The sequence below is a fragment of the Maniola hyperantus genome, chromosome 2, assembly GCF_902806685.2.
Source record: "Maniola hyperantus chromosome 2, iAphHyp1.2, whole genome shotgun sequence".
Classification (NCBI taxonomy): domain Eukaryota; kingdom Metazoa; phylum Arthropoda; class Insecta; order Lepidoptera; family Nymphalidae; genus Maniola; species Maniola hyperantus.
The window spans coordinates 18,226,138-18,253,635 of record NC_048537.1 but is presented as its reverse complement, the minus strand read 5'-3'; the positions used below and the strand labels follow the sequence as shown (position 1 = coordinate 18,253,635).

Genomic DNA, 27,498 nt, shown 5'->3' with positions numbered 1-27,498 from the left:
TATATATCCATCCTGCGTTTTTAATAATTGTCATTGATATATTTCGTTGTCTTAAGCAAAATACTATAATAAATAATCATTTATTGGACGGAATTAGATATGAGTCAAGTAGCCTATTATTTTTTTATCTTTTTAAATTTAATAATTAACTTTTTAATAGTTTTTATTTTTTTAATTATTTAATTAGGTATTTTTTTAATTTTTTTTTATCATTATTGTTTCTTTTTCAATTTATTTTTTAATCTTTCTACTACATATTTTTTTGTCATTATTTATTTTAAAATTTTAACATTTATTATTTTTTAATTTTTTTAATGATTTTTTCATCTTACTTTTCTTTTTTTATTCCTTATTAAATTCTAATGATCTTTTTCATTCTAATTTTTTTTTCAATTTTATTTTTGTTTTTAAAATTTTTTTCTTTATATGTATTTTTTTTTGTTTTTTTTTATTAAATTTTTCTAATGACTACATTTTTTAAATTTTTTCTTTTTATTTTTAGATTTTTTTTATCTTTTTAATTTGTTTTTTCTTTTTTTACTGGTACATAATATAATATACAATATACATTTTCATAGGAATGAAACCTTTGTTTCTTCCGGTGCTGGCGCTTAACAGAAGTAATCTGTGCATCCTGGTGCGAGCTTTAACGGGTCACTGTGGCCTGAAAAGGCACATGTATAACCTTAAGCTCCAGGGCTCTCCAGGGCGGACATCTGCAGACTGTGCCACAGTCTCCCGAGTCCCGAGAGAAGTGTGAAGTGGAGACGGTCGCAGTGATTCAGGGATAGCAAGGACCTATAGCCCCAAAGAAGAAGAAGCCTGAAATAAAACTATTACCTGCCAAGTAATATAGCATTATAGCCGGGGCTCATGTGGATCAACTGGAAGTCCCGGTAAGATCGAGGGAGTCATATGGTGTGATAGCTATCTCCCGTCCATGGAGAAGGTTTCTGTTCTTACCTGAAGGGTGTGCTTTTGAAGATATAGTCAAGAACATTTGAGAGTATTCCACAGAATATCCCAGAGCATTGTAGAACATTTCAGAACATTCTCGAATGTTGTGGAACAGTGTAGACCATTCGAGGACTTTTTGTACCAGTGGAGCTACCTACTGCTAGGAGATCTATCGCGGGTTCCGACGTCGGGGAACATCTGCGAACATTCCAAATCTTTGTGCAACATTTTTATATTATTGACGTATTTGTTTGTAATCATACTATTCCATTTGATAATGATAATCGCCAATGTTAATAAATCAATTGCTATTTGATGTCATTCAAGTGCCAAAAGAGCCTCGTCGTACTGTAGGTACCCAAAAACTTCATTTATTTCAGTCGACACCATAAAGAACCTCGTCATCAGTATGAAACTGTCCAGCGATTTCCATTACAGTCCTCTCGGAAATCGCTGGCGTGCGGCCCGCGAGGACCCCATAGCAGGCCTCTGTAGTGAAATCCTCTCTCGACATGGTGTCCTGCTCGCACAGGTGTGGCCGAGGAGCCGGAGGGCGGGGAGGCGGAGGGCGCGGTGGAACGTGCAGAGGCGTTCGCGGCGGCGCTGGGCGCGCTGGCGGCCGCGCGCGACGCGCCGCCCGCCGACGACGCTGAGCGGCGGCGCCGCGCCGAGCGCGTCGTGGCCGCCTTCTGCCGCGCGCTCGGCGCCGACCTGCCGCGCCTGTGAGCCGGCGACGTCGTGGGCGCCTTCTGCCGCGCCTGTGAGCCGGCGAGGGGAGGAATGAAACGACGCAGCAAAAATGCATATTTATTTATTAAAACGATAAAAAGTCGGATATGTGCGGCCGCAGCGCGCGTGTATATACTCTAGCGGGGGGCGGGGCGCGGGGGGCCGCTCCCGATCACAGATTGTGCGTTATTATCTCTTCGGACGATACAATAAAGTGCTACCCCAGCGACGGTGTTTGCTTGCCCAGCTCTGCTCCGCTCCGCTCCGCTCCGCCACCGCCGCCGGGGAGCGGCTACGCTACAGCTCTTACAAATAAATAACGATATAATATTCTATTAACAGTAAATGCTTCCCGATGAGGCGACTCTTACATTCCATTAATTATTATCATTCATTTGCTTAAATTACAAAAAAGGCTGGCGCGGGTCGCTCCGTCAGCGTCGACGACGTCGACTCGCGCGACGAGCGGGCGGACGTCAGCGTCGACGACGTCGGCTCGCGCGACGAGCGGGCGGTCGTCGGCGTCGACTCGTGCGACGAGCGGGCGGTCGTCAAATTTTTTTTACAAATAAAAATATGTCCCGGCGCCGCGCGAGGAGCGCCCTCGTGTATATATATGTAGTTTAATATGTAATTGACTTAACGTTAGTAAAGCGACAATAATACGGTTTTAAATCTTAAAAATATTTCAATAAACTAGTTGTGCGAAACGGTTGATGAGCACCCTAGGCGGTCGTCGTCGTCTACGTCAGACGGCGCGGCGAGCGGCTCGTCGAGCAGCGCGCGGAAGTACTGCGCGGCGAGGCGCGCGATGTAGGTGCGCTGCGGCGGCGTGGCGGGCGGCGCGGGCCACCAGCCCTCCAGGAAGCCGATGTGGCCGCCGCGCGCCGTCACCGCCAGCGCCACGCGCGCGCTGCGCGCCGCCTCGCGCGTCGGCAGCACGGCGGCCGGCTGGAAGGGGTCGTCGGCCGCCTGCAGGCACAGCGTGGGCACGCGCACGGCGCGCAGGCGGCCGCGCAGCGTGGCGGCCGCGTAGTACGCGTCCACGGACGCGAAGCCGAAGTGCGCCGCCGTGAAGGCCGCGTCGAACTGGCGCACGGTGCGGCAGCGCTCCAGCGCCGCCCACGCGGGCCGCAGCGGCGCGTGCGCGCGCACCGTGCGCCGCAGGTTGCGCGCCATGTGCCACGACAGCAGCGCGTTGAGCGGCGGCGCCTCGATGCACGTGGCGCCTGCCTCCACGTCCAGCGGCGACGACACGACGAGCGCAGCGCGCAGCTTGGCGGCGGCCGCGGCGCCGTGCGCGGCCAGGTAGTGGCCCAGGATGAGGCCGCCCAGCGACACGCCCACGGCCAGCAGCGGCGCGGCGCCGCGCGCGCGCACGGCGTCCACCACCTCGCCCAGGTCGTCGTGCGACACGGCGCAGTACAGCCGCGGCGTCTGCACATACGAACACACGAACATTACATCTCGGAAGCTCGCATCGGGTCGCAACATGTAAAGCGCGTACGTCGCTCGCACGATCTCGGAAGCGTTGCGAGAGCCCCGGTGGCGCATCGGGTCGCAACATGTAAAGCGCGTACGTCGCTCGCACGATCTCGGAAGCGTTGCGAGAGCCCCGGTGGCGCATCGGGTCGCAACATGTAAAGCGCGTACGTCGCTCGCACGATCTCGGAAGCGTTGCGAGAGCCCCGGTGGCGCATCGGGTCGCAACATGTAAAGCGCGTACGTCGCTCGCACGATCTCGGAAGCGTTGCGAGAGCCCCGGTGGCGCATCGGGTCGCAACATGTAAAGCGCGTACGTCGCTCGCACGATCTCGGAAGCGTTGCGAGAGCCCAGGTGGCGCATCGGGTCGCAACATGTAAAGCGCGTACGTCGCTCGCACGATCTCGGAAGCGTTGCGAGAGCCCCGGTGGCGCATCGGGTCGCAACATGTAAAGCGCGTACGTCGCTCGCACGATCTCGGAAGCGTTGCGAGAGCCCCGGTGGCGCATCGGGTCGCAACATGTAAAGCGCGTACGTCGCTCGCACGATCTCGGAAGCGTTGCGAGAGCCCCGGTGGCGCATCGGGTCGCAACATGTAAAGCGTTTTCGAGTCTAGTTCGACACGTCTCCACGTTCACAACAGCAGAACAGAAACAGCGAATATCCACGTCCGTTTCGACATACATATTACGGATTTCAAAAGCCCGTGGGAACTCTTTTATTTTCCGGGATAAAAGAAGGCAGGTCATGCCTGTCGTAGAGGTGACGTGAGGAGGTGAGGAGCCATATCGAAAAAAACAAAAACAAAGCTAGCTAAATTTATATATGGACTCAGAGAACTAAAAAGAACTACCAACTTAAAAACCGCACTAGCCGCGTATTACGCTTATGGCTACGCATTTTTGAGATACGGTGTTATTCTCTGGGGAAACAGCACAAATGCCCATGATCTGTTTATACTACAAAAAAAGTGCATACGCATAGTGTGCATATGCTAGTTAATTTAAAAACTACAGACTCATGTCTACCTCATTTCAAAAAATTAAAAATTCTTACCCTACCTTCCATATATATCCTCGAAATATGCAAATTTGTAAAAAGAAATATACACTTAAACACAAAAAAAGTAATCAAATCCCGTCGATTTCCCGAAAGACATGCAAATAAATTAAACCTTCCGCAATCAAAATTAGTACTGCATACCTCGAGTCCCTACGTAATGTCTATAAAGATATATAATAATTTACCAGACAAAATTCGTAACATAAACAATGAAAATAAATTCAACAGAATATTAAAAAACTTTTTATTTTATTTTTATTTTATTTTATTGGTTTGCCAACAGATAGTACACATATTATAAAATAACAATTACAGTTCACAGAGAAAAAATTTAGAGTGTACACCCAATTACTGGCAAACCGGCATGCATTTTAAAAGTTTGCAAGTGCGGGATTACCAGTTAACTTAAAGCTAAAAATACAAATATGAAAAAATAAAAACACTGCATGTACTAAATATTAAATACTAAATATTACGTAAAACAAGAAAAATAAGAAAAATTACGAAGAAGCATACGAGTTTATAATGCTGCATCAATATACTGATGCAGCATTTTTTTGTACTGCTGCAAGGAGAGTGAATGAGGATCTATTATCATATTTTTCGCAGTTTTAAAAAGATTATTATGTTCGCGACATATTCTAATCAATACATTGTTTTCTCCTAAGTTTGTTCTGCATCCCCTTATAATATAAGGCTTGTACGTAGAAAATCGCGAATTTTTACGAGGCACAGAAAAAATTATTTTGCGTAAAATGTTTGGGCAGTCAATTTCATAGTTTAAAATTTTGAACAGAAGTACCTGATCGGATACCCAGCGTCGGTTTTCAAGTGACATTATTTTAAAATAGCTCAGTCTTTGCCTGTAAGATGTTAATTCTGCTTTTTTATTCTGATGTACCGTTAACAGAAAAAGGAATCGTTTTTGAACCCTTTCTATTCTTAATATGGGGTCTTTATAGGATGGATTCCAAATGCTGGAGCCATATTCTAGTAAGCTGCGAATTAAGGCAGTATAAACCACTTTAAGGGCCAAACACGACTTAAAAGATTTGCAGTTGCGCCAGATAAAACCTAATAGTTTATAGCATTTACTGACTATTCCGTCTATGTGCGAGTTGAAGGATAGTTTTTTATCAATAATAATGCCTAGGTCTCTGATCTCATTTACTTCATCCAGCAAAAGGCCATTAAGTGTATATGAAGTCTGAAGTGGCATACGTTTTTTGGTAAATTTTATATGTAGACATTTCTTAATATTAAGTGGCAGTTTATTTTTAGCAGACCAATCTGAGATAGAATTTAGGTCATTTTTATTAGAAAAGGGCTACTATGCCGTAAATGATTTCCTAAACGACGAACAAAAAATAAATAATAATATCGGTCTCCCTAACTAAGGTCTAAGGACCAAATTGCGACACCCAAACTGGGTATCCATAATACTTTGTACATAGGTACTTAATATGATGTAGTTTATGGAAATGCAATAAATGAAAATTGAAATTGTGATGGCCGTTGGAGCCGGAAAGTCCTTAAGTGGAGACCGCGTAGGTAGGTACCTCCAGCACGATGGACCGACGATATAAAGAGGCTGGATGAGGAAGGCTGAGGACCCGGTGTGGTGGCGCGTCTAAGGGAAGGCCTATGTCCAACAGTGGATCCCTCCATCCCTCACACATCCCTATCCGCCTTCTCTACTCCTGTCTCGCTGGCGAATAAGTTTGGAATAGAATAGGATTTCGATGGAGTGCGTGGATTTATGTGAACGGAGTTCAATCATGTAGTCGTGGTTTGGTGCAACAGTAAATGGTACGATATTAATTCACCATCAACAGTTCCTAAAAACCCATAGATTAGGAGTGCAGTACCCTGCAGCATCAGTATTGAAGAGTTGGAACTTGAAGTTCAATAATGGTATACTATACCAATTTGTCTCCAAACATAAAATATTGAAACCCGAACAATTCGGATTTTTAAAAAACAGCTCCACATCATTAGCTTGTTTTACCCTGATAAAACTAGTAACTGAGAGCCTAAACAAGAAAATCCCTGTGGCATGCATTTTCCTCGATATGTCAAAAGCGTTTGATCTCGTCAGTCACAAAATACTTTTGAATAAACTGCTGAATTATGGAATACGAGGAAATGCACACCAATGGCTACATAGCTACTTAAATAATAGACAGCAATGTGTACAAATAAGCAAAATCCGTGGTAATACAAAACTATTATATACCTCCAACTATAAAATAAATAAATGCGGTGTACCACAAGGAAGCATACTGGGACCACTATTATTCCTTTTGTACGCAAATGACCTTCCTGACTCTGTGGAGTGCAAGTGTGTGCAATATGCTGATGACACGACTCTCATAATACAATGTAAAAATAAAGAAAGTTTTGAACAGGAAATTAATGAAAGTTTAGGCAATATTGTTCAATGGATGAATCAAAATAATCTATCAATAAACGTTAGCAAGACTAAATATATACAGTTTCAAACATATAACAGTACTCCCATAAATATTAAAGTCATGTGTAATAATTTAAATATCGAGCATGTAGACCAAACTGTATTCCTTGGTGTGATAATGGATACATTTTTAAATTGGAAACTTCATGTAGATACGCTATGTAAAAAAGTAGATCGATTGGTGTACGCTTTATATAAACTAAAAAGAGTGACATCTAAGGAAGCAGCTCTTTGCGCATATCATGGGTATGTTTCCTCTCTCCTACGTTACGGTCTCATCCTGTGGGGTAATTCCGTGGATGTTTTAAGAGCTTTTAGGGTCCAAAAAAAATGTATTAGAGCTATATGTGGAGCTGAACCCCTACAAACTTGTAAGCCACTTTTTAAAAGTTGCAAGGTGTTACCTCTCCCGTGCCTCTATATACTCGAAGCCTCTGTTTTTGTACATAAGCATAGAAATTATTTTTTGAGTACGGCTGACACAATTTCAAGGTCGAATAGATATGAAAACAAACTTGTAGTGCCAAGACAAAGAATAAATTTATACCAAAAAAACGTGTATTGCATGGCCATACGCATCTATAATAAGTTACCAGAAAGTTTAAAAAAACTGAATACAAGTATTTTAAATCAAAACTGTTTCAACTATTGTTAAATAGGTGCTATTATGCGGTGAATGAGTTCTTCGAGGATAATATTAATACTATGGTATAATTTCTGATTTTGGTCGATATACTAATTTTTTATTTTTTATTTTGATAAATGAAATTTGACATTATAAAATTGTACCCATCTATTATTATGTATTTTGCTTGAAATTGTGTTTGACTATTAATTTAATTTCTTTTTTGTTCACTGACTATTAATTATTTTTAAAATTGTCACTCAAAAATATTTGCACACTATTAATTTAGTAGAATGTTATGGCCTCTGATTATAGTGTAATTTCCATCTTTCTTGTACAAACATTCTTGCAAATAAATGATTATTTATTTATTTATTTTATTTATTTATTTATATGTTTGGCATCTACAATATTATTTTACAATCAACAGTGGCTTAGGAGTGAGTTACGGATACAGCTATCCTTAGCTATATTCTATATAAAACCCAGGCATCGCCGGGGGAGCTAACATGTCTTCCAGCAGCAGCTACGTGTGGAAATATGCCATCTCATCACGTTCCGGCACATAGAGTCATCAAGGTCTGCAGCCAGTACCGTACGTCATTTCTGGTGCTAACTGAGTATAGATGTAAGAGGGGATACTGATATAAAATCATATAGCATAGTATTAAGGCATCATTAATCTAGCATAAGTAGTATGTGTAATTTAGATAAGACATAGTCAAGTAAAGGCCTTCGTGTCCTAACGTCGACACGAATGTCCTAATAAAATCATTTTCACAACCAAAAAGGACTTCTACCTTCAACCCCCGCTCCAGGTAGCCGCCCTTACGTAACTAGTGCAATACCCTGCACCATCAGGTTTGAAGATATCATATCATATGGAGTTGAATCATGATGTCGTTGCTATGGTACCTAAACCAGAGATAGTTTATTCTAATCGTATCTTTAATATCAATTCAACATCTACTATTCCTAAACAGCTGATTCAAATCCAAAAGTACAGTAGCTACCCGTCATCATCATGATGATGGTTGAGAAGTTGGGACTTGAAGTTTAATCATGTATAGTACGCGACAGGTCGAGATGGCAGTCGGGGTGGGTATGCGCTAAGCCGGTGTGGGGGTGTGCGTGGCGTTCGCGTCCCCAAGCCTCATAACCCAATTGCCATCTCGATCTGTCGCGTACTATACCTAGTCGTTGCTTGGTAGTGTACCTACCTATTAATTCTAATTGTGACTACCCCCCTGGCGCAGTGGTAAGCGCTGTAGTCTTATCAGTGGGAGGTCAAGGTTCGATTCCCGGCAGTGTCAGTTACAAATTTTATAATTTCTAAATTTCCTCTGGTCTGGTCTGGTCTCGCTTCGACCGTGGCTAGTTACCACCCCACTGGCAAAGTCGTACCGCTATGCGATTTAGCGTATTTTTATTTTATTTTAAGCTTGTTAGTGTAAGTAGTTATTACTTGGTACCTAAAATATCAATTCACCAGCAGCATCAGAATTGAAGAGTTGAGACTTGGAATTTCAAACATTTTAACAAAGTCTATGCTTGGCATTTACAATATTATTTCACCAGGAACAGTTCCTGAATCTCTGTGGTTTAGGAGTGCTGTACCCTGCATCATCAGGTTAGAGTATTTCGGACTGGGAGTGCCATCGTGAAGCCGTTGCTTGATACCTAAAATATCAATTCACTATCAGAAATTCTCAAATCCCCACGATTTAGGAGTTCAGTACCTTGCAGCATCAGGATTGAGGAGTTGGGATCCGAAGTTCAATGATGTAGCCTATGTTTGGTACCTAAAATAATTTTGCATCATCCGCAGTTCCTGAATCATTATAGTTTAGGAGTGCTGTACCCTACATCATCAGGGCTGAGGAGTTGGGACTTCTGAGAATGAAGTTGTTGTTTGGTACCTACAATATGAATTCACTATGAACACTTCCTGAATCTTGATAACTCAGACGGGCAGTAACCCTGCAGCATCAGGATTAAGGAGGTGGATCCAGAATTTTTTATGGGACCACCACGAAAACTTCTTCTGTTGATTTAAAAAAAAATTGCAAATCGGTCCAGAAACCTCGAAAAAATCGATGTAGAAAAAAGAACCACCTCCTTTTTGACAGTCGGTTAAAAACCGATGACCTTGAAATATTTACGGAACAATCTTTAAAATATCCCCTTTCTAACAAAAAAAGAATGAATGAAATCGGACTACGCGTTAATGAATTACAACTCAGTAAACATTTTAGCTTTCATCCCCTCTCCTACGGGAACCATGCTGAATTTCGGGATAAAAAGTATCCTATATTCTTCCTCATAGTATGACCTCAAATCGTACCAAGTTTCATTGGAATCCATACAGTAGTTTCAGCGTGATGCGCGGCCGTGATACAGACAGACAGACAAAAATGAAAAAAATTACAGTTTTGGGTTCAGTATCGATTATACTTAGAGTGCCCTCGAAAAAAATTTTCAAAATATCTTCAACTAGATGATGCCTGCGACTTCGTCCGCGTGAATTAAGGTTTTTAAAAATCCCGTGGGAACTTTTTGATTTTCCGGGATAAAAGTAGCCTATGTCCTTCCCCGGGATGCGAGCTATATCAGTACCAAATTTCGTCAAAATCGGTTGAACGGATGGGCCGTGAAAGGCTAGCAGACAGACAGACAGACACACTTTGGCATTTATAATATTAGTATGGATATGGATGTACAGAATTGGACCTGTTACAGTTTTATTATAAGTATAGATGCGAGACGAATGCAACAGCGTGGGGTCGGAGCGACGGGCGACGAGCACTCGTCGGGGAAGGATACGAGTGGTCGCGGGGTGACGCAACGACGGAACCACTCACCTCGCCTCGAGCACATCGGCCGCTCCTCGCTACATCACAAACTGACCAATCTTATCTACTTGTCACAACACTTCAGATACGGAATAGAGACGAATGCAACAGCGTGGGGTCGGAGCGACGGGCGACGAGCACTCGTCGGGGAAGGATACGAGTGGTCGCGGGGTGACGCAACGACGGAACCACTCACCTCGCCTCGAGCACATCGGCCGCTCCTCGCTACATCACAAACTGACCAATCTTATCTACTTGTCACAACACTTCAGATACGGAATAGAGACGAATGCAACAGCGTGGGGTCGGAGCGACGGGCGACGAGCACTCGTCGGGGAAGGATACGAGTGGTCGCGGGGTGACGCAACGACGGAACCACTCACCTCGCCTCGAGCACATCGGCCGCTCCTCGCTACATCACAAACTGACCAATCTTATCTACTTGTCACAACACTTCAGATACGGAATAGAGACGAATGCAACAGCGTGGGGTCGGAGCGACGGGCGACGAGCACTCGTCGGGGAAGGATACGAGTGGTCGCGGGGTGACGCAACGACGGAACCACTCACCTCGCCTCGAGCACATCGGCCGCTCCTCGCTACATCACAAACTGACCAATCTTATCTACTTGTCACAACACTTCAGATACGGAATAGAGACGAATGCAACAGCGTGGGGTCGGAGCGACGGGCGACGAGCACTCGTCGGGGAAGGATACGAGTGGTCGCGGGGTGACGCAACGACGGAACCACTCACCTCGCCTCGAGCACATCGGCCGCTCCTCGCTACATCACAAACTGACCAATCTTATCTACTTGTCACAACACTTCAGATACGGAATAGATCGATGACTTATGCGAGGTCGAGCAACAATTTTGAGATAGCAAAATGATTGACATGCGAGTAACATCTGATTTACTTTATAAAATTTCTGTTAGAATACCTAAGCCATTATTATTATTATTAAGCCTTTATTGCTGATAGTTTTTCTTTTTTAATATTTATAATTTTAGTCTTTATAAAATAGAATTTGTTTTGTTCTTTAGCTATCAGCGTGTCCTCTCGACACATAGGCCTATTCCAGCAGCTTCCACTTTTGCCTGTCACGCGCTGTCCTTTTCCATGTTGCTTCCTCCAACTTTTCTTATGTTGTCTTCCCATCCCCTGTATTGTTTCTCTCTTTTCCTTTGTCCATCTCGAGGTAACCATTCAGTTATTTTCTGTGTCCATTTTTCGTTGCTTTCCCTTGTCATATGTCCTGTCCACTACCATTTCAACTTTTTAATTGTCTTAAGTATGCCTTGCACTTATCTAAGCCATACAGTCGTGTAAAAATTTATATGCCTTTTAAAGCTGGTGTTTCGAAAACAAGTCTAGAGGCCTCAGCACCTGTTAACAGGATGTTAACCTTATATAACAGTATCAATAAAGTTCTAGATATTGATATTACAGGTCTTCCTGAATTGCTGAATATGCATTTATATTAGTCCAGGCAATGAAGCTATAAAAATGGTAAAACCTCGGAATTTTTTCGTCCAGCACCGATTTGTACAAAAATTTGGGATTAGGCTTATTTTACCCTCTAGTTCATTTTCTATATTGTGCCGTTGTACGCTTTTTGTTTTTTAGGGGTCCTTATTGTCAAAAATTATAAAATAAATAAATAAATGTTAGCGCACTTATAATAATTAATTATCTCTGACAGAAGTCACGTGATGTGAAGGTTGCATCACCATCTTGAATCGATTGGTATAAAAGCGAGAGTTTGATGATTCTTAAGGCCCCCCGATAAAAGACGCCCTAAGCACGTCCTTAACGATCCCGACGATCAAATCATGACCGACAATGCACCCTATCTCGTAGGGCTACACAATACAACCTCATCACAGCGTCTTCGCCGGCGAAGACGAGGTCCCCGATTTCTAACGTCACCCGGACGTGGACTGACGCCACGGCCTCGGGGGCGTACGGACTAACCAGTAGTCCAACAACTCCACCCATCCCAACGTCATCCTAAGCCGTGGTCCGAGCCTCACAGGAGGCGCCATTAGGAGGACGTTGCCCCCCGACCTCTCGAATTATTTCTTCGAGCCCTAGGGCTCACCAGGCGGAGCTTCGCGCTCGCCAACCCCCCCGGTGACGCTGTAGCGGCCAGTAGGGCCTACGCAGCATAGTCAATCCGAAACAACACGATTCTTAAGGCAGTCTGTGTTCAACCTCAGACTCATTCGACTATTAAATTCTTTTGTGTTTAGGTCGCATTTCTGATTGAGTGGTTTCAATAGCAATTGTGCCCTAATCAAGTTAATATTGCAGTAAGGTTATTATGAAAGGCAAAACTCTCGAGAAGCCGCTGTGTGTCGTGGTTAATATTTAACTTCACTTCTGGTATGTTTATATAAATAAAATGTTTTTATTTCGACCAACAAGGATCATATTATTGGTGTTAGTAATTACACGAAACTTAAACCTATTTGTTAGTAAAAAATCTATAACTATAATATTTATAACTATTTAAATTAGGACAGGATCGATTTGCCAGCACGTGAATCATACAACTTACTTACGTGCCAAGCATAGACTACACCATTGAACTTGGGATCCCAACTCCTCAATGCTGATGCTGCAAGGTACTGAACTCCTAAGAAAGAAAAAGAAATTGATCCGGTTTTTAAGCATAGCACCTTCATTTTAGGCGATAGAATTTTTTTTCCAGTAAGGATTTTGAAGAGCTATAAGACTATGTAAATTGAATTACTAAAGATTTCTTAATTTTTAAATGGGCAGAGTTTAAAGCGGTTGAATAAGGTGATGTTCGATTGTAAATGTAGGTGTTAAACCGCTATATCTCGCCGAATATTCACTGTACAAAAAATCTGCATACAGAAAAATTCTTGTCATTAAAAAAGCTACAATTTAGTATTATTAGTTTTTTCGTATCTTTAGTATTTTGGGAGATATTTTTAAGAAAAGGGTTAAAATTACGAAATTCAAAAAAATCGTTTTCTCTTTAAACTCCAATTTTTCTAAAATTAGGCATTTTAAATCAGTCAAACTTCGTGGGTGTATTAATAGTAGGGTCAGATGTCCAACAATGAAACAGTGGTACACAATAAAACACTGTGAAATCTCTAAAATGCGGCGTTGCCAGATTGTGCAATATATTGCGTTAGGGCACTCTCGTGGACCCCCCGCCCTACCCCAGTTTGCATCGGTGTCGCGTGGGAGCAGACGTATTTGCAGAGTATTTTTAATATTTTCGACAAAAAGTAAGTATTTTCTGCATTCTTTGTAGATTTTTCATTAAATAGTGATTGGAAATTTCATATTTTTCATGATTACCTAACAATAAAGATATTTCATAGATTGACGTGCAATAGATCATATGTTAAAGTGTTACAATTTAGTGAGAAAAAAATTGAGTTTAGTAAAAAAAACCTTGGTAGTCCACAGTGAAAAAGTTGCACAATGGACACAATGAAACACTGTTTCAATGTGTACCATAACACGTTATAACAATAGGTACAAACATCTTTATTGTAGGTTTATTTCTGTAGGTATGTAAATTTGGTTACAATAAAGAATATTTTACTTTTATTTTACTTAGGTAACATTAATCGATCTTTATTTATTTTTCGTTTAAGATGGCGCGTACTAAAGCCCAAAAAGGTGATAACGTGCTCGTTTTACTGGACGCCAAAAAACTGAAGGTCTACTATGTTAATGATAGACTGATAATGTAGACTGATTAAAGTGAAATTAAGAATAAAACCTTTTGGATTGAACTCAATCGTTTTTTGTCATTTACCCACATTAATCCAAAATGACACAAAATAAGATGAGGCAGACACTATGAATAATTATGTTTCATTGTTGAATTAGTGGTGTTTCATTGCGTACACTACTGTGGACACAATGAAACATTTCCCATTTTTTATTTTTTTATTTATTGCTGATTGATTGCACATTAATTAAAAAAACTATAAATGGCATCTGATAACCAATAAAATTGCCTATACATCTGTAAAAAATTGGACTTCTATCTGTAAAAGCAAAAGGTGTATGAGTCTTTGAATTTTTAGTGTTCCATTGTTGGACACATGACCCTACATATATAAAGAGAATCACAGAAGGGTGGCGATCAATTTTAATTCGAGGGTACGTTGGGGGTTGTTTTCACAGATTTTTCACAGTAGATTCTGATTCTGGTTCTTTTTATTAAAATAAATATAACATACATATAGAGATAAACAGCCGCAGCGAAGTCGTACCTACTCGATACGGCAGACGCGAAGTCGTTCATACTCGATAGTCGATACGGCTGACGCGAAGTCGTACCTACTCGATAGTCGATACGGCTGACGCGAAGTCGTACCTACTCGATAGTCGATACGGCTGACGCGAAGTCGTACCTACTCGATAGTCGATACGGCTGACGCGAAGTCGTACCTACTCGATAGTCGATACGGCTGACGCGAAGTCTCGCATCGCGACTCGATACGATTAGCGATGCTACTCCGCGACGCGAGATGGTACTGACCGTGAGCGCCAGGCCGCCGAGCCCGCGGTTGTTGAACACGACGGCGTGCGCGCCCAGCTCGCGCGCCGCGGCCACCAGGCAGCGCACGTAGTCGGCGTGCGCGCCGCCCGTGAGGCCGGGCAGCACGAGCAGCACGGGCCGGTCGCGCCGCGCGTCCAGCTCCGCCCAGTCCAGCGCCACCTGCCCGCCGTCCGACAGCCGCAGCACCTCACTGTGCGCACACACACTAGCTACTCCTTCCAACTAAGCGTAAAGCTTGTGCTATAGGAGTAGGTACGACAATAGTGCAACAGGTGGGGTTTGAACCGCCGACCTTTCGGAACTAAGCCTGCTCCTTGAATGTTGAGATATAACCCGATAGGTACCAATAGAGTAGCAATGGAAATGGTCAATACAAACATTTTCGTTTCTTCTCTATTAGTATTATAAAATGGAATGTTACTTTTATACAGAGTTACAGGAAAATAGGACACGATCCCGATAAGGGGTCGGGGTTAATAGTACAGGACATTAGCTATCAAACGACCCCTAAAGTGCTTATGCAAGAGTGTATCGTTTTCGAGTTATTCATTTTTAATTTTTTTTTCTTGGTAAAGGGGTGTTTGCCACTTTAAAAATTAATAAAATAAGGAACAATGTATTTAATCAGACTTTTTTTATTTCTTGCTAGTACATATCCTTGTTAATAATAAACAGTTATAAAACAAGAAAAATCTTCAAGCATTTTAAAATTACAGCCCAAAAGTTTTCGATTTTTAAATTTGATTCTTGCAAACTTGCAAATTTTCTGTAAAAATTACTATGGCACTTATCCTGCGGATTATTTTAAAAATACACAATTTCAAGTTCGTTCGTCCGTCTGTCCGTTTGTCGTTGTTTGTTAAAGTGTTTGTGTCTATCACTATGTGCTCACACTTTTGACGTCTACTTTTAGTGTCCAAAACCACTATAAAGTGAAAAATAACTTTTGTGTCTGCATGTGTATGTATGTATGAAGTCGGCGAGCATAATAAAAGAAACTAGTTATCGCACTTATATTTGCCGTCTTTGAAACGGACGTCACGTGATGTACGTGGCTGTAAGTGAACGCTCTTGTAGTGTGGGAACTGGTTCTGAAAACTGCAACAGGCATCCATGCTGTGTACGCTGTTGTTGTGTGGAAATTGGTTATGCGAACTGCAATACTGGATGACTGGATAGCTGGATACCTGATCCATGCTATGAATGCTGTTGTGGTGAGTGGTGATACACGGCTAAAGTGATCCTGTATGAACGTCATTTAGATCAAACCACAGGTGATACCAACCAGCGCCTCATTTACAATCCAATGAAGAAGTAAAAATGTAACAGACACCTGTGCTAGAATGATCCTGTATGAACATCATTTAGATCAAACCACAGGTGATACAAACCAGCGCCTCATTTACAATCCAATGAAGAAGTAAAAATGTAACAGACACCTGTGCTAGAATGATCCTGTATGAACATCAGTTAGATCAAACCACAGGTGATACCAACCAGCGCCTCATTTACAATCCAATGAAGAAGTAAAAATGTAACAGACACCTGTGCTAGAATGATCCTGTATGAACATCATTTAGATCAAACCACAGGTGATACAAAACCAGCGCCTCATTTACAATCCAATGAAGAAGTAAAAATGTAACAGACACCTGTGCTAGAATGATCCTGTATGAACATCAGTTAGATCAAACCACAGGTGATACAAACCAGCGCCTCATTTACAATCCAATGAAGAAGTAAAAATGTAACAGACACCTGTGCTAGAATGATCCTGTATGAACATCAGTTAGATCAAACCACAAGTGATACAAGCCAGCGCCTCATTTACAATCCAATGAAGAAGTAAAAATGTAACAGACACCTGTGCTAGAATGATCCTGTATGAACATCAGTTAGATCAAACCACAGGTGATACAAGCCAGCGCCTCATTTACAATCCAATGAAGAAGTAAAAATGTAACAGACACCTGTGCTAGAATGATCCTGTATGAACATCAGTTAGATCAAACCACAGGTGATACAAACCAGCGCCTCATTTACAATCCAATGAAGAAGTAAAAATGTAACAGACACCTGTGCTAGAATGATCCTGTATGAACGTCATTTAGATCAAACCACAGGTGATACCAACCAGCGCCTCATTTACAATCCAATGAAGAAGTAAAAATGTAACAGACACCTGTGCTAGAATGATCCTGTATGAACATCATTTAGATCAAACCACAGGTGATACAAACCAGCGCCTCATTTACAATCCAATGAAGAAGTAAAAATGTAACAGACACCTGTGCTAGAATGATCCTGTATGAACATCATTTAGATCAAACCACAGGTGATACAAACCAGCGCCTCATTTACAATCCAATGAAGAAGTAAAAATGTAACAGACACCTGTGCTAGAATGATCCTGTATGAACATCAGTTAGATCAAACCACAGGTGATACCAACCAGCGCCTCATTTACAATCCAATGAAGAAGTAAAAATGTAACAAACAGACACCTGTGCTAGAATGATCCTGTATGAACATCAGTTAGATCAAACCACAGGTGATACAAGCCAGCGCCTCATTTACAATCCAATGAAGAAGTAAAAATGTAACAGACACCTGTGCTAGAATGATCCTGTATGAACATCAGTTAGATCAAACCACAGGTGATACAAGCCAGCGCCTCATTTACAATCCAATGAAGAAGTAAAAATGTAACAGACACCTGTGCTAGAATGATCCTGTATGAACATCAAATAGATCAAACCACAGGTGATACAAACCAGCGCCTCATTTACAATCCAATGAAGAAGTAAAAATGTAACAGACACCTGTGCTAGAATGATCCTGTATGAACATCATTTAGATCAAACCACAGGTGATACAAACCAGCGCCTCATTTACAATCCAATGAAGAAGTAAAAATGTAACAGACACCTGTGCTAGAATGATCCTGTATGAACATCAGTTAGATCAAACCACAGGTGATACCAACCAGCGCCTCATTTACAATCCAATGAAGAAGTAAAAATGTAACAAACAGACACCTGTGCTAGAATGATCCTGTATGAACATCAGTTAGATCAAACCACAGGTGATACAAACCAGCGCCTCATTTACAATCCAATGAAGAAGTAAAAATGTAACAGACACCTGTGCTAGAATGATCCTGTATGAACATCAGTTAGATCAAACCACAGGTGATACAAACCAGCGCCTCATTTACAATCCAATGAAGAAGTAAAAATGTAACAGACACCTGTGCTAGAATGATCCTGTATGAACATCAGTTAGATCAAACCACAGGTGATACAAGCCAGCGCCTCATTTACAATCCAATGAAGAAGTAAAAATGTAACAGACACCTGTGCTAGAATGATCCTGTATGAACATCAGTTAGATCAAACCACAGGTGATACAAGCCAGCGCCTCATTTACAATCCAATGAAGAAGTAAAAATGTAACAGACACCTGTGCTAGAATGATCCTGTATGAACATCAAATAGATCAAACCACAGGTGATACAAACCAGCGCCTCATTTACAATCCAATGAAGAAGTAAAAATGTAACAGACACCTGTGCTAGAATGATCCTGTATGAACATCATTTAGATCAAACCACAGGTGATACAAACCAGCGCCTCATTTACAATCCAATGAAGAAGTAAAAATGTAACAGACACCTGTGCTAGAATGATCCTGTATGAACATCAGTTAGATCAAACCACAGGTGATACCAACCAGCGCCTCATTTACAATCCAATGAAGAAGTAAAAATGTAACAGACACCTGTGCTAGAATGATCCTGTATGAACATCATTTAGATCAAACCACAGGTGATACAAACCAGCGCCTCATTTACAATCCAATGAAGAAGTAAAAATGTAACAGACACCTGTGCTAGAATGATCCTGTATGAACATCAGTTAGATCAAACCACAGGTGATACAAACCAGCGCCTCATTTACAATCCAATGAAGAAGTAAAAATGTAACAGACACCTGTGCTAGAATGATCCTGTATGAACATCAGTTAGATCAAACCACAGGTGATACAAGCCAGCGCCTCATTTACAATCCAATGAAGAAGTAAAAATGTAACAGACACCTGTGCTAGAATGATCCTGTATGAACATCAGTTAGATCAAACCACAGGTGATACAAGCCAGCGCCTCATTTACAATCCAATGAAGAAGTAAAAATGTAACAGACACCTGTGCTAGAATGATCCTGTATGAACATCAGTTAGATCAAACCACAGGTGATACAAACCAGCGCCTCATTTACAATCCAATGAAGAAGTAAAAATGTAACAGACACCTGTGCTAGAATGATCCTGTATGAACATCAGTTAGATCAAACCACAGGTGATACAAGCCAGCGCCTCATTTACAATCCAATGAAGAAGTAAAAATGTAACAGACACCTGTGCTAGAATGATCCTGTATGAACATCAGTTAGATCAAACCACAGGTGATACAAGCCAGCGCCTCATTTACAATCCAATGAAGAAGTAAAAATGTAACAGACACCTGTGCTAGAATGATCCTGTATGAACATATTGTGTAACTTTATTATTGTGTCTAATTCGTGCAAATGTTTTAACTCTTCATTAGACCACTACGCTGTCCGAGGGCGGACGCGTGAGCAGGACGGCCGATTGTTATCGCACTTATATTTGCCACCTTTGAAACGGACGTCACGTGATCTGTTGCGTCAACATTTTGAGTCGATTGTATAATTAATACGCGTGGTTGATAGTTTTAAAGCCAGTCTGCGTCTCGCTCGCAGACTCATTTGACAATTAAATGCTTTGCGTTTAGGTCATTTTAATTGATTGGTTGTAGTAGTAATTTTGTGCCCTGATCAGGTTAATGTTGTAGTTAGGTTAGTAAAGATAAAACCTCTCGGTAAGCTCTGCGCGTGTGACCAATGTCTGGGCGCAAGTTTAAAGGAGAGGACAGTCCAATAACCAATCCAAAATAGCTTAAAATGCCCTGTTTCTCTGTCTAACTTTTTAACTCACTTCCGGTACCCTTTATACTAGAAATGAAGCCTGCCTGAAGCTCGCCTGACTTGAACATACATACACATGTAGAAACAAAAGTTATATTTTACTTTGTAGTGGTTTTGGAAGGCGGTCTTTTTAAATTTTTTTTAATTAACCTAAAAATCAATTAAAAACCTAAATCCTCACTGATGAAGTCAAGCATAAGCTAGTTAATATTATAAATTCAGATTCTTATGTAGAGGCATTGAAAGTTAAATTTATTCATTGACTTTACATTGATAATGACACGTTCCACAGTGGTCAAGGGGTTGAAAGGCTCAACTAGCGGGGTTGAGGAGCTCAACTAGCAGGGTTGAGGGGCTCAACTAGCGGGGTTGAGGGACCAACTAGCACAAAATTTTACATTTTGAAAGCATGTTTTAATTTCACCTGATGAAAAGTAGGTTGAGTTAAAATACTAGCTTAATGCAAATGAAGTGGCCAAATAAAATTCAAAAGGCAAAGGAAGTAATAACTATCACAAGCAGAGAAGTGCGGGGGCAAGTTCCCATTGGTTCTGTGCAACGTGACATCATCCAGTCTGACGCGATGACGTCACTGCGACTGACCGGCGGTAGTGCTGCGGCGGCAGCAGGCGCGAGCGCAGCACGGAGCCCAGCACGGTCTGCAGGCGCGCCTCCACGCACCACGGCGTGGGCCAGTACGCCTCGCGCAGCAGCGGCACGCGCGCCTCCAGCAGCGCGCGGAAGTCGCCCGCGCGGCAGTGCAGCACCGGCCGCTGCAACACGTCACACGTCACGCCGCGCCTCCCCGCGCACCCCGCGCCGCCGACCGCTTACCTTCACCACCTCCACCAGGTAGTAGGCCAGGTACAGCAGCGACAGCGAGAAACATACCAGCAACTCCTTCTTCACTTCGAATATGTACAGAAACACCCCTAGCATGGTGAGGACGATTCATATGTAACTGTACAACTTAGATTACCTATCATAGCACTAGACACTAAATAATGATGCTAATATCACAGGCCGAGACTTTGGACGAATGGCGACAGGCGAAATCAAAAAGTACTATACATAAGTGCTAGGTACCTAATCTTTACGTACACAGCTGACTGCTCACTGCAACCATTTGTCATTGTCAACGTCAAAGAGTAAATGTATGTCAACGTCAATACGACAATCACAGACACATGCACCATGCCATAGAGTTATAGAGAGTTGCCCTCATAGAGTACTAGTTGTCTAGATATAAAATAACTAGTTTGTTGAAATTGAAAACTTACAGGTTGAAAATATGCTCTAATAATTGAAAATATTACCTACAGATTACAGTAAAACTTAAAGCGAGCCTAATCTAATAATTAATGTACAAATTATACTTGCATGGAATGGTGAGAAGAATACTGGCTGCATTTCTGCGCCGCGCTGGACACCCAGGCTGATCCATTTCGCAAAAAAATTGCCAGCCCTTCGATGAGGCTATTAACCGCAGTGAAATGTCTCGTTAAAGTTAAAGTCTTGCCACCATTTCATACAAATTTAGTTCTCTACGAAGCTTCGCCTGCCCACAGGCCCACAGCGCCTGCCTGGTAGCTATTCTCTATAAAATGCTATAGTCTAAAACGCCCATTACATTATCCAATTTGCAGAGCACTAGATTTAGTGCTGTAGCGCGATTTAAAAAGAGCTCCCTCATTACACTACAGTCTACACTAGCTAGCAAAGCTAGTTAGTTTAACTTCCTTTCATTGTAGTAGTGACCGTCACGTGGTCCAAACCTCATCTTTCGAAGAGCGCTTAACGAATATGGCACCATCAAAACACCAGAAAGTTGGCATGGCATTGCTTTAGCAATGGTGTCGAGTTTAATGATAATTAGTAAAAAAAGACGCAGAAAATGTTGGGTCAAGAAATATTTATTGCTGAGGCAAAAATTGTCAAATATGAACATGTTGAACGTATTGGAGCCATATGATTTTAGAATTTTTTTAAGATCGGCATCTTCGGATCTTCATAGTTTGAAGAACTACTGACATTGATTACTGTGGTGATATCAAAACTTCATAGTTTCTACATTCTAAATTTAAAATTATGACACACTATTATTATGATTATACGAACATCATATTAATGTCAATCCATGCTAAAAATTTAAATAGAATAAACCTATTATCATAAAATATGCATTTTATTACAATTTATTCTATTTAAAATAACAACTTGCAATGGAAAAATACTTATAACCAGAGCGGTTCAATGTGGAACCAACTTCCAATAATGCGAGAAAAGAATGGGAACACTGGAAGATAACATTCATGAATTTTCTTAAGGCGAAGGACTTCACAATCAAGGAACTATCCGATTCGCAAGTAAAATTGCAATAACTAATAAATAATTTATCGGCACCAGTATATGCGTACATTGCTGATGCTGACTTATTTGATGAGGCAAAAATTACTTTAGATAAAATTTATATTAAACCTGTAAATACTGTATAATATGCTAGACATATTCTCGCTACCAGAAAACAGAGTACAAACGAGAGTATTGATACATATATGCTAGCTTTATGCAACTTTTATCTAAGGATTGTGAATATACGGCCGTTAATGCCAATACTAACAAAAATGATAGTATTCGTGATGCTTTTATAGCAGGAATACAATCTAATACAATACGGCAACGCTTGTTAGAAAATCATTCCCTTTCCCTTGATCAAGCATACAATCAAGCAGTCTCTATGGAAAGAGCAAAAATTAATAATCTAAGCTTTCAATTTCCAACGGTTAATTCTGTACCAAATACATGACAAGACGAAACTGTCAATTCCATTAATGAAAATGTAGGTATATGTATATAATGAGAAATACAATGAGGAAGTTTCAGGGACAAGCTTCAATAAAATTTTCATAGATGTCTCTTGAATACCAACTTGAATATTTCACATAGGTCGCCACGAAAGAGGAAAAATACTAGGGACAGGGAAGGGACAAAAAATAGGTTAGCTGCGTCTCTGTTTATCACATTAGTAACTTTATCTGTGCTCTCTTTTTAATGCGAATGAGAAAGCAAACGTTCGTGCATTTACCTTTATTACTCTATCTACGACTTGGATTGACTATTTATGACCACAGAGTAAATTTTTATAATAGGGTCAAAGAGAATAACCTAAATTAAGAGTTACCTATTTATTGCTGCTGTGTCCATATTTTCATTTCATACAGAACACAGAGTACTTTGTAAATACAGAAATAATTTTGCTATATGATTACGAAACGAAAGGCTACTTCGCCTGCCGGTTTTTAGCTTTTATTTCTGGTCGGTGGTTTTTAGTTTTTACTTTTTACCACTTTAACGACGTCATGTTTTTGCTAGAGCTAGGTACCTACAAGTTTTAAAAACTTTAATTAGTATTCAAGACGATTTGACGTTCCGTCTCTCAAATAGGTACCTCTAAAAAATATGTTAAGTACCTAATTAAAATAGTAAAAGTTTATAATTAACCGGTGAGTGGTAAGCGGTGAAGATGAAGACGAGGCAGCTGGTGTCTGCGGCCGGGCGCTGCGTGGGCGCGGGCCGCCTGACGGCGCTGCGCAGGTTGGTGAAGGCCGATGGGCAAAGTTCTCTGAACGACCTAGCCTTGGACTTTGTACCGGCCGAGTAGCTAAGTAGAGCAATTCAACATCAGCAATTACCATGTCGATTTAAATATAGAGCCCCACAAATATTCCTACACAGTACACACTGAATCCTGTTTTAGTAACGTCTTAATAAAATATACTTGCCTAACTACCCTACCTAGTGTTTTCTGTTTGATCAAACTATAATGTTAAAGTTGCATGGAATTGAATTATTTATTAGGATTTGTTAATTTTAATAAATTACGTTAGGTACATATTATATTATATCAAAATTATAGTAATTTACCAATTACTACGTAATGGTTAACAGAGTCAGAATATCCTTCATTCATGTTACACAAGAAGTTGCGTAATTATTTGTTTAGTGAGAGTCAAAGTGAAAGTATGACGATTACAAAATTACAAATTCAAATATACAATTTACTATAGGAGCTGCCTACTTACTTATCTCAGATTTATTGGACAAATTATTGTAAAAATGACTTATAAGTCACAAATGGAACAGCATTCCATTTGCTTGTACCTAAGTAATGAATTGAAAGAAATAGAAAGATCTTTATTCAAATTTATACAAGTAATTTGGAATTGTCAAATGAATGTATGTATAGAGTGCCTGTGACAATCTACATACAATACATATGCTAAGCCTATATTGCTGACGAGGATAAATGGACCAAAGAGGTCACTTACTGGTACCCCAGAGATGGGAAGAGTGCGAGAGGACGGCCACAGAGGAGATGGGAGGATGACCTGCCAAAGGGTTGGCGCGGACTAGCGTTAGATAGGAAAAAATGGAGAGGTCTAGAGGAGGCCTATGTCCAAAGAGGACAACCTGAACTGTAAATTGCTGGTGTTACTAATTTTTTTTTAGAATAAATTATGTAGGATAGGATAATTAAATAATAGGAAATAAGAAATTAGTAATACGGTTAGTTAGTAATATAAGATGTATAACTAGTGTATCAGTGAATAAAGGCTATTTTATTTATTTTATTTATATTGCTGACTAGGTAATGCCCACCACTTCGTCCGTGTGCATTTGAGAAAGCCCAATGCAAATAGGAATTTTAGCAGCATTTTTGTGAGTAATTTCCATTATACATATATGATACCACCTGCTTTACTCACGTGTTTAGTGGACGTTAGCCCGACTAGTTTGGAACCCATCCGGGGTCCTTTGTTAAGGGAGTCAGTTGGCGCATGCGCCGCGGTTGAGAGAGGAATGCACTTGGAAGCTGCATCACATCAGTTAGTTGTTCCTTTTTCTAACCCACTTAGTACACCAGTTTCTAAATCACCACGATTTAGGAATGCAATTCCTTACAGCTTAGGGTTGAGGAGTTGGGTCCTCGAGTTCAATGGTAGTCTTTTTTTGGTAGGAACCTCAAATATCAATTTATAACCGACAGTTTCTAAATCCCATCAGTTTTGGAGGTCAGGTCGCCTGCAGCATCAGGATTGAGAAGTTGGAATCCAAATTTTTATGTGGCAATCTTGCAAAGTTTCTCTGTCAATTAAAAAAAATTATGTAAAATACAAATTCTATTTACAAAATTAGTATATCATGTATGCCATCTGTCCGGCCGTTCCGAATCAGTGTCCTGTGTAGACACACAGGCCTCCTCCGACCTTGTCCCCTCTCACCTATTTCTCGCAGTCCTCATCCACAAAACTCATCATCAGTCATCATTTGACTTTGACTTTGTTTCTACCTAACTTATGCCTACCCTGGCTTAAAAGTCTGTGCACGCCACTGGCTGCAACCTTTGTCAAGTCATCAGACCAGTTGCCTTTCTCGTGGTGTTGTATGGTGGGATCCACAGTTGATGTTTGTCAGCCGTCACGTGACCTGTCCAGCGCCATTAGCTGTTTACTTTTGTTATTTACATGTTCAAATGTTGCTCAAGTCAGTCGTCAGTGTATTACACATGTACGTTGCAGCCGCGGGCTGGCGACGGCGCCCGCGGAGGCGCCGCGCGGCGCGCGCCAGAGCGCCTCCTTCACGCTCAACCTGTTCCGCGGCCAGTTCGAGCCGGCGCAGGTGTTCCCCTTCCCCGAGGCGCTGGGCGACGAGCAGCGCCAGACGCTCGCCGAGCTGCTGCCGCCCGTCGAGAAGTTCTTCCAGGAGGTCAACGACCCCGCCGCCAACGACGCGGCCGCGCAGATCGAGCCGCGCACGCTGGCCGGCCTGTGGGAGCTGGGCGCCTTCGGGCTGCAGGTGCCGTGCGAGCTGGGCGGCCTGGGGCTGAGCAACACGCAGTACGCGCGCCTCGTGGAGGTGGTGGGCGCGCACGACCTGGGCGTGGGCATCACGCTGGGCGCGCACCAGTCCATCGGCTTCAAGGGCGTGCTGCTGTTCGGCGACGAGCGCCAGCGCGCGCACTACCTGCCGCGCGTCACCGGCGGCGAGTACGCGGCCTTCTGCCTCACCGAGCCCGCCTCGGGCTCCGACGCCGGCTCCATCAAGTGAGTGTCCCCGCGCGGCGAGCGTCCCGCGCCCCGCTCACCCGCTCACCCGCCGCTCTCTGCCGCAGGTCGCGCGCCGTGCTGGCGCCGGACGGCAAGCACTGGGTGCTCAACGGCTCCAAGATCTGGATCAGCAACGGCGGCATCGCCGAGATCATGACGGTGTTCGCGCAGACGCCGGTGACGCGCGACGGCAAGACGACGGACAAGGTGACGGCCTTCATCGTGGAGCGCGGCTTCGGCGGCGTGTCCTCCGGCCCGCCCGAGAACAAGATGGGCATCCGCTGCTCCAACACCACCGAGGTGTACTACGAGGACGTCAAGGTGCCCGTCGAGAACGTGCTGGGCGGCGTCGGCAACGGCTTCAAGGTGACGCTCGCCCCCGCGCCGCGCCCCGGGCCCCCCACTGTCGTGTCGCCCGCCACTCACGCGGCTCCTTGCTGTGCAGGTGGCGATGAACATCCTCAACAACGGGCGCTTCGGCATGGCGGCGGCGCTGGCCGGCACGCAGCGCGCGGCGCTGCGCCAGGCCGCCGAGCACGCCGCCACGCGCGTGCAGTTCGGCAAGCGTCTCTCCGAGTTCGGCTCCGTGCAGGTGAGTGCCGCGCGCCGCCGGCGCACGTGCGTGCCGCGCCCGCTCACCGCCCGCGCACGTGCGTGCCGCGCCCGCTCACCGCCCGCGCACGTGCGTGCCGCGCCCGCTCACCGCCCGCCTGTTGCAGGAGAAGCTGGCGCGCATGGCGATGCTGCAGTACGTGACCGAGTCGCTGGCCTACATGGTGAGCGGCAACATGGACGCGGGCTGCCAGGACTACCACCTGGAGGCGGCCATCTCCAAGGTGTTCGCGTCGGACTCGGCGTGGCGCGTCGTGGACGAGGCCATCCAGATCCTGGGCGGCATGGGCTTCATGAAGGGCGCGGGGCTGGAGCGCGTGCTGCGCGACCTACGCATCTTCCGCATCTTCGAGGGCACCAACGACATCCTGCGCCTGTTCGTGGCGCTCACCGGCATCCAGTTCGCGGGCTCGCAGCTGCAGGAGCTGCAGCGCGCCTTCAAGCGGCCCACGGCGCACCTCGGGCTCATCTTCAGCGAGGCGGGGCGCCGCGCCACGCGCGCCGTGGGGCTGGCGCGCGGCGCCGACGTGGACGCGCTGGTGTGCGCCGAGCTGCGCGGCGCGGCGCGCGAGCTGGCGCGCCAGGTGCTGCAGTTCGGCGCGTGCGTGGAGGCGGCGCTGCGCAAGCACGGGCGCGGCGTGCTGGACGAGCAGCTGCTGCTGCAGCAGCTGGCGGCGGGCGCCGTGGACGCGTACACGGCGGCCGCGGCGCTGTCGCGGGCGTCGCGCGCGCGCCGCCTCGGGCTGGCGGCCGCGGCGCACGAGGTGCGCATGGCGGAGGCGTGGACGGAGGAGGCCACGGAGCGGCTGGGCGCGCTGGCGGCGGCGCTGGGCCCGCGCGCCGTGCGCCACGGCGAGCGACTCACGGCGCTGGGCCGCGACGTGGCGGCGGCGGCCGGCCAGATCTCGCGCTCGCCGCTCAACCTGTGACACGTCCCCGCCACATCCCGCCCTGTAGATAAGCGCAATATTGTATAGGTAGCTTTAAATTATTTCACTGATAAAATAAATAAATGTATATTTTTCCACTA

General features: G+C 43.7%; 3 protein-coding genes and 1 long non-coding RNA gene across 5 annotated transcripts in view; 3 read left to right on the top strand and 1 right to left on the bottom strand.

The window, feature by feature from the left end:
• Positions 1-1,912, top strand: part of LOC117991934 (uncharacterized) — a 6,807-nt gene extending 4,895 nt beyond the window's left edge. The window contains exon 4 of the mRNA XM_034979577.2: positions 1,490-1,912. Coding sequence (XP_034835468.1) covers positions 1,490-1,683 — 194 coding nt within the window. The 3' untranslated portion in view covers positions 1,684-1,912. The remainder of the gene's footprint in view (positions 1-1,489) is intronic.
• Hydr1 (phospholipase Hydr1) lies at positions 1,753-20,829 on the bottom strand. The gene is made up of 4 exons (XM_034978110.2): positions 20,584-20,829; positions 20,353-20,522; positions 14,723-14,933; positions 1,753-3,123 (listed from the first exon to the last, which is right to left on the bottom strand). The coding sequence occupies exons 1-4, from the start codon at positions 20,686-20,688 to the stop codon at positions 2,383-2,385; spliced, it is 1,227 nt and encodes a 408-aa protein (XP_034834001.1). The 5' UTR covers positions 20,689-20,829; the 3' UTR covers positions 1,753-2,382.
• The window catches only part of LOC138404294 (uncharacterized), a 351,188-nt gene continuing 326,822 nt past the window's right edge, over positions 3,133-27,498 (top strand). Inside the window, exon 1 of the long non-coding RNA XR_011238301.1 lies at positions 3,133-10,031. This is a non-coding gene — a long non-coding RNA (uncharacterized lncRNA). The remainder of the gene's footprint in view (positions 10,032-27,498) is intronic.
• Acadvl (Acyl-CoA dehydrogenase very long chain) lies at positions 20,651-27,498 on the top strand. Of its 2 annotated transcripts, none has more exons than XM_069507196.1 (5): positions 20,651-20,689; positions 25,329-25,853; positions 25,922-26,222; positions 26,302-26,448; positions 26,576-27,498. In XM_069507196.1, exons 1-5 carry the CDS (start codon positions 20,666-20,668, stop codon positions 27,427-27,429), a joined length of 1,851 nt encoding a protein of 616 aa, XP_069363297.1. In that variant the 5' UTR covers positions 20,651-20,665; the 3' UTR covers positions 27,430-27,498. The 2 variants fall into 2 exon arrangements, with proteins under 2 accessions (XP_069363297.1, XP_034834261.1); XM_034978370.2 differs by lacking the exon at positions 20,651-20,689 and adding an exon at positions 22,965-23,343.

What these genes read in the sequence shown, in the direction of transcription:
- Hydr1 (XM_034978110.2), bottom strand. Translation starts at nt 20,688, where the DNA reads ATGCTAGGGGTGTTTCTGTACATATTCGAAGTGAAGAAGGAGTTGCTG. An exon ending in ACCTGGTGGAGGTGGTGAAG is followed by an intron (nt 20,523 to 20,583) that starts GTAAGCGGTCGG and finishes GACGTGTTGCAG; the next exon opens with CGGCCGGTGCTGCACTGCCG. An exon ending in CCGCCGCAGCACTACCGCCG is followed by an intron (nt 14,934 to 20,352) that starts GTCAGTCGCAGT and finishes GTGTGCGCACAG; the next exon opens with TGAGGTGCTGCGGCTGTCGG.
- Acadvl (XM_034978370.2), top strand. Translation starts at nt 23,273, where the DNA reads ATGAAGACGAGGCAGCTGGTGTCTGCGGCCGGGCGCTGCGTGGGCGCG. An exon ending in TCCGACGCCGGCTCCATCAA is followed by an intron (nt 25,854 to 25,921) that starts GTGAGTGTCCCC and finishes TCTCTGCCGCAG; the next exon opens with GTCGCGCGCCGTGCTGGCGC. An exon ending in GCGTCGGCAACGGCTTCAAG is followed by an intron (nt 26,223 to 26,301) that starts GTGACGCTCGCC and finishes CTTGCTGTGCAG; the next exon opens with GTGGCGATGAACATCCTCAA.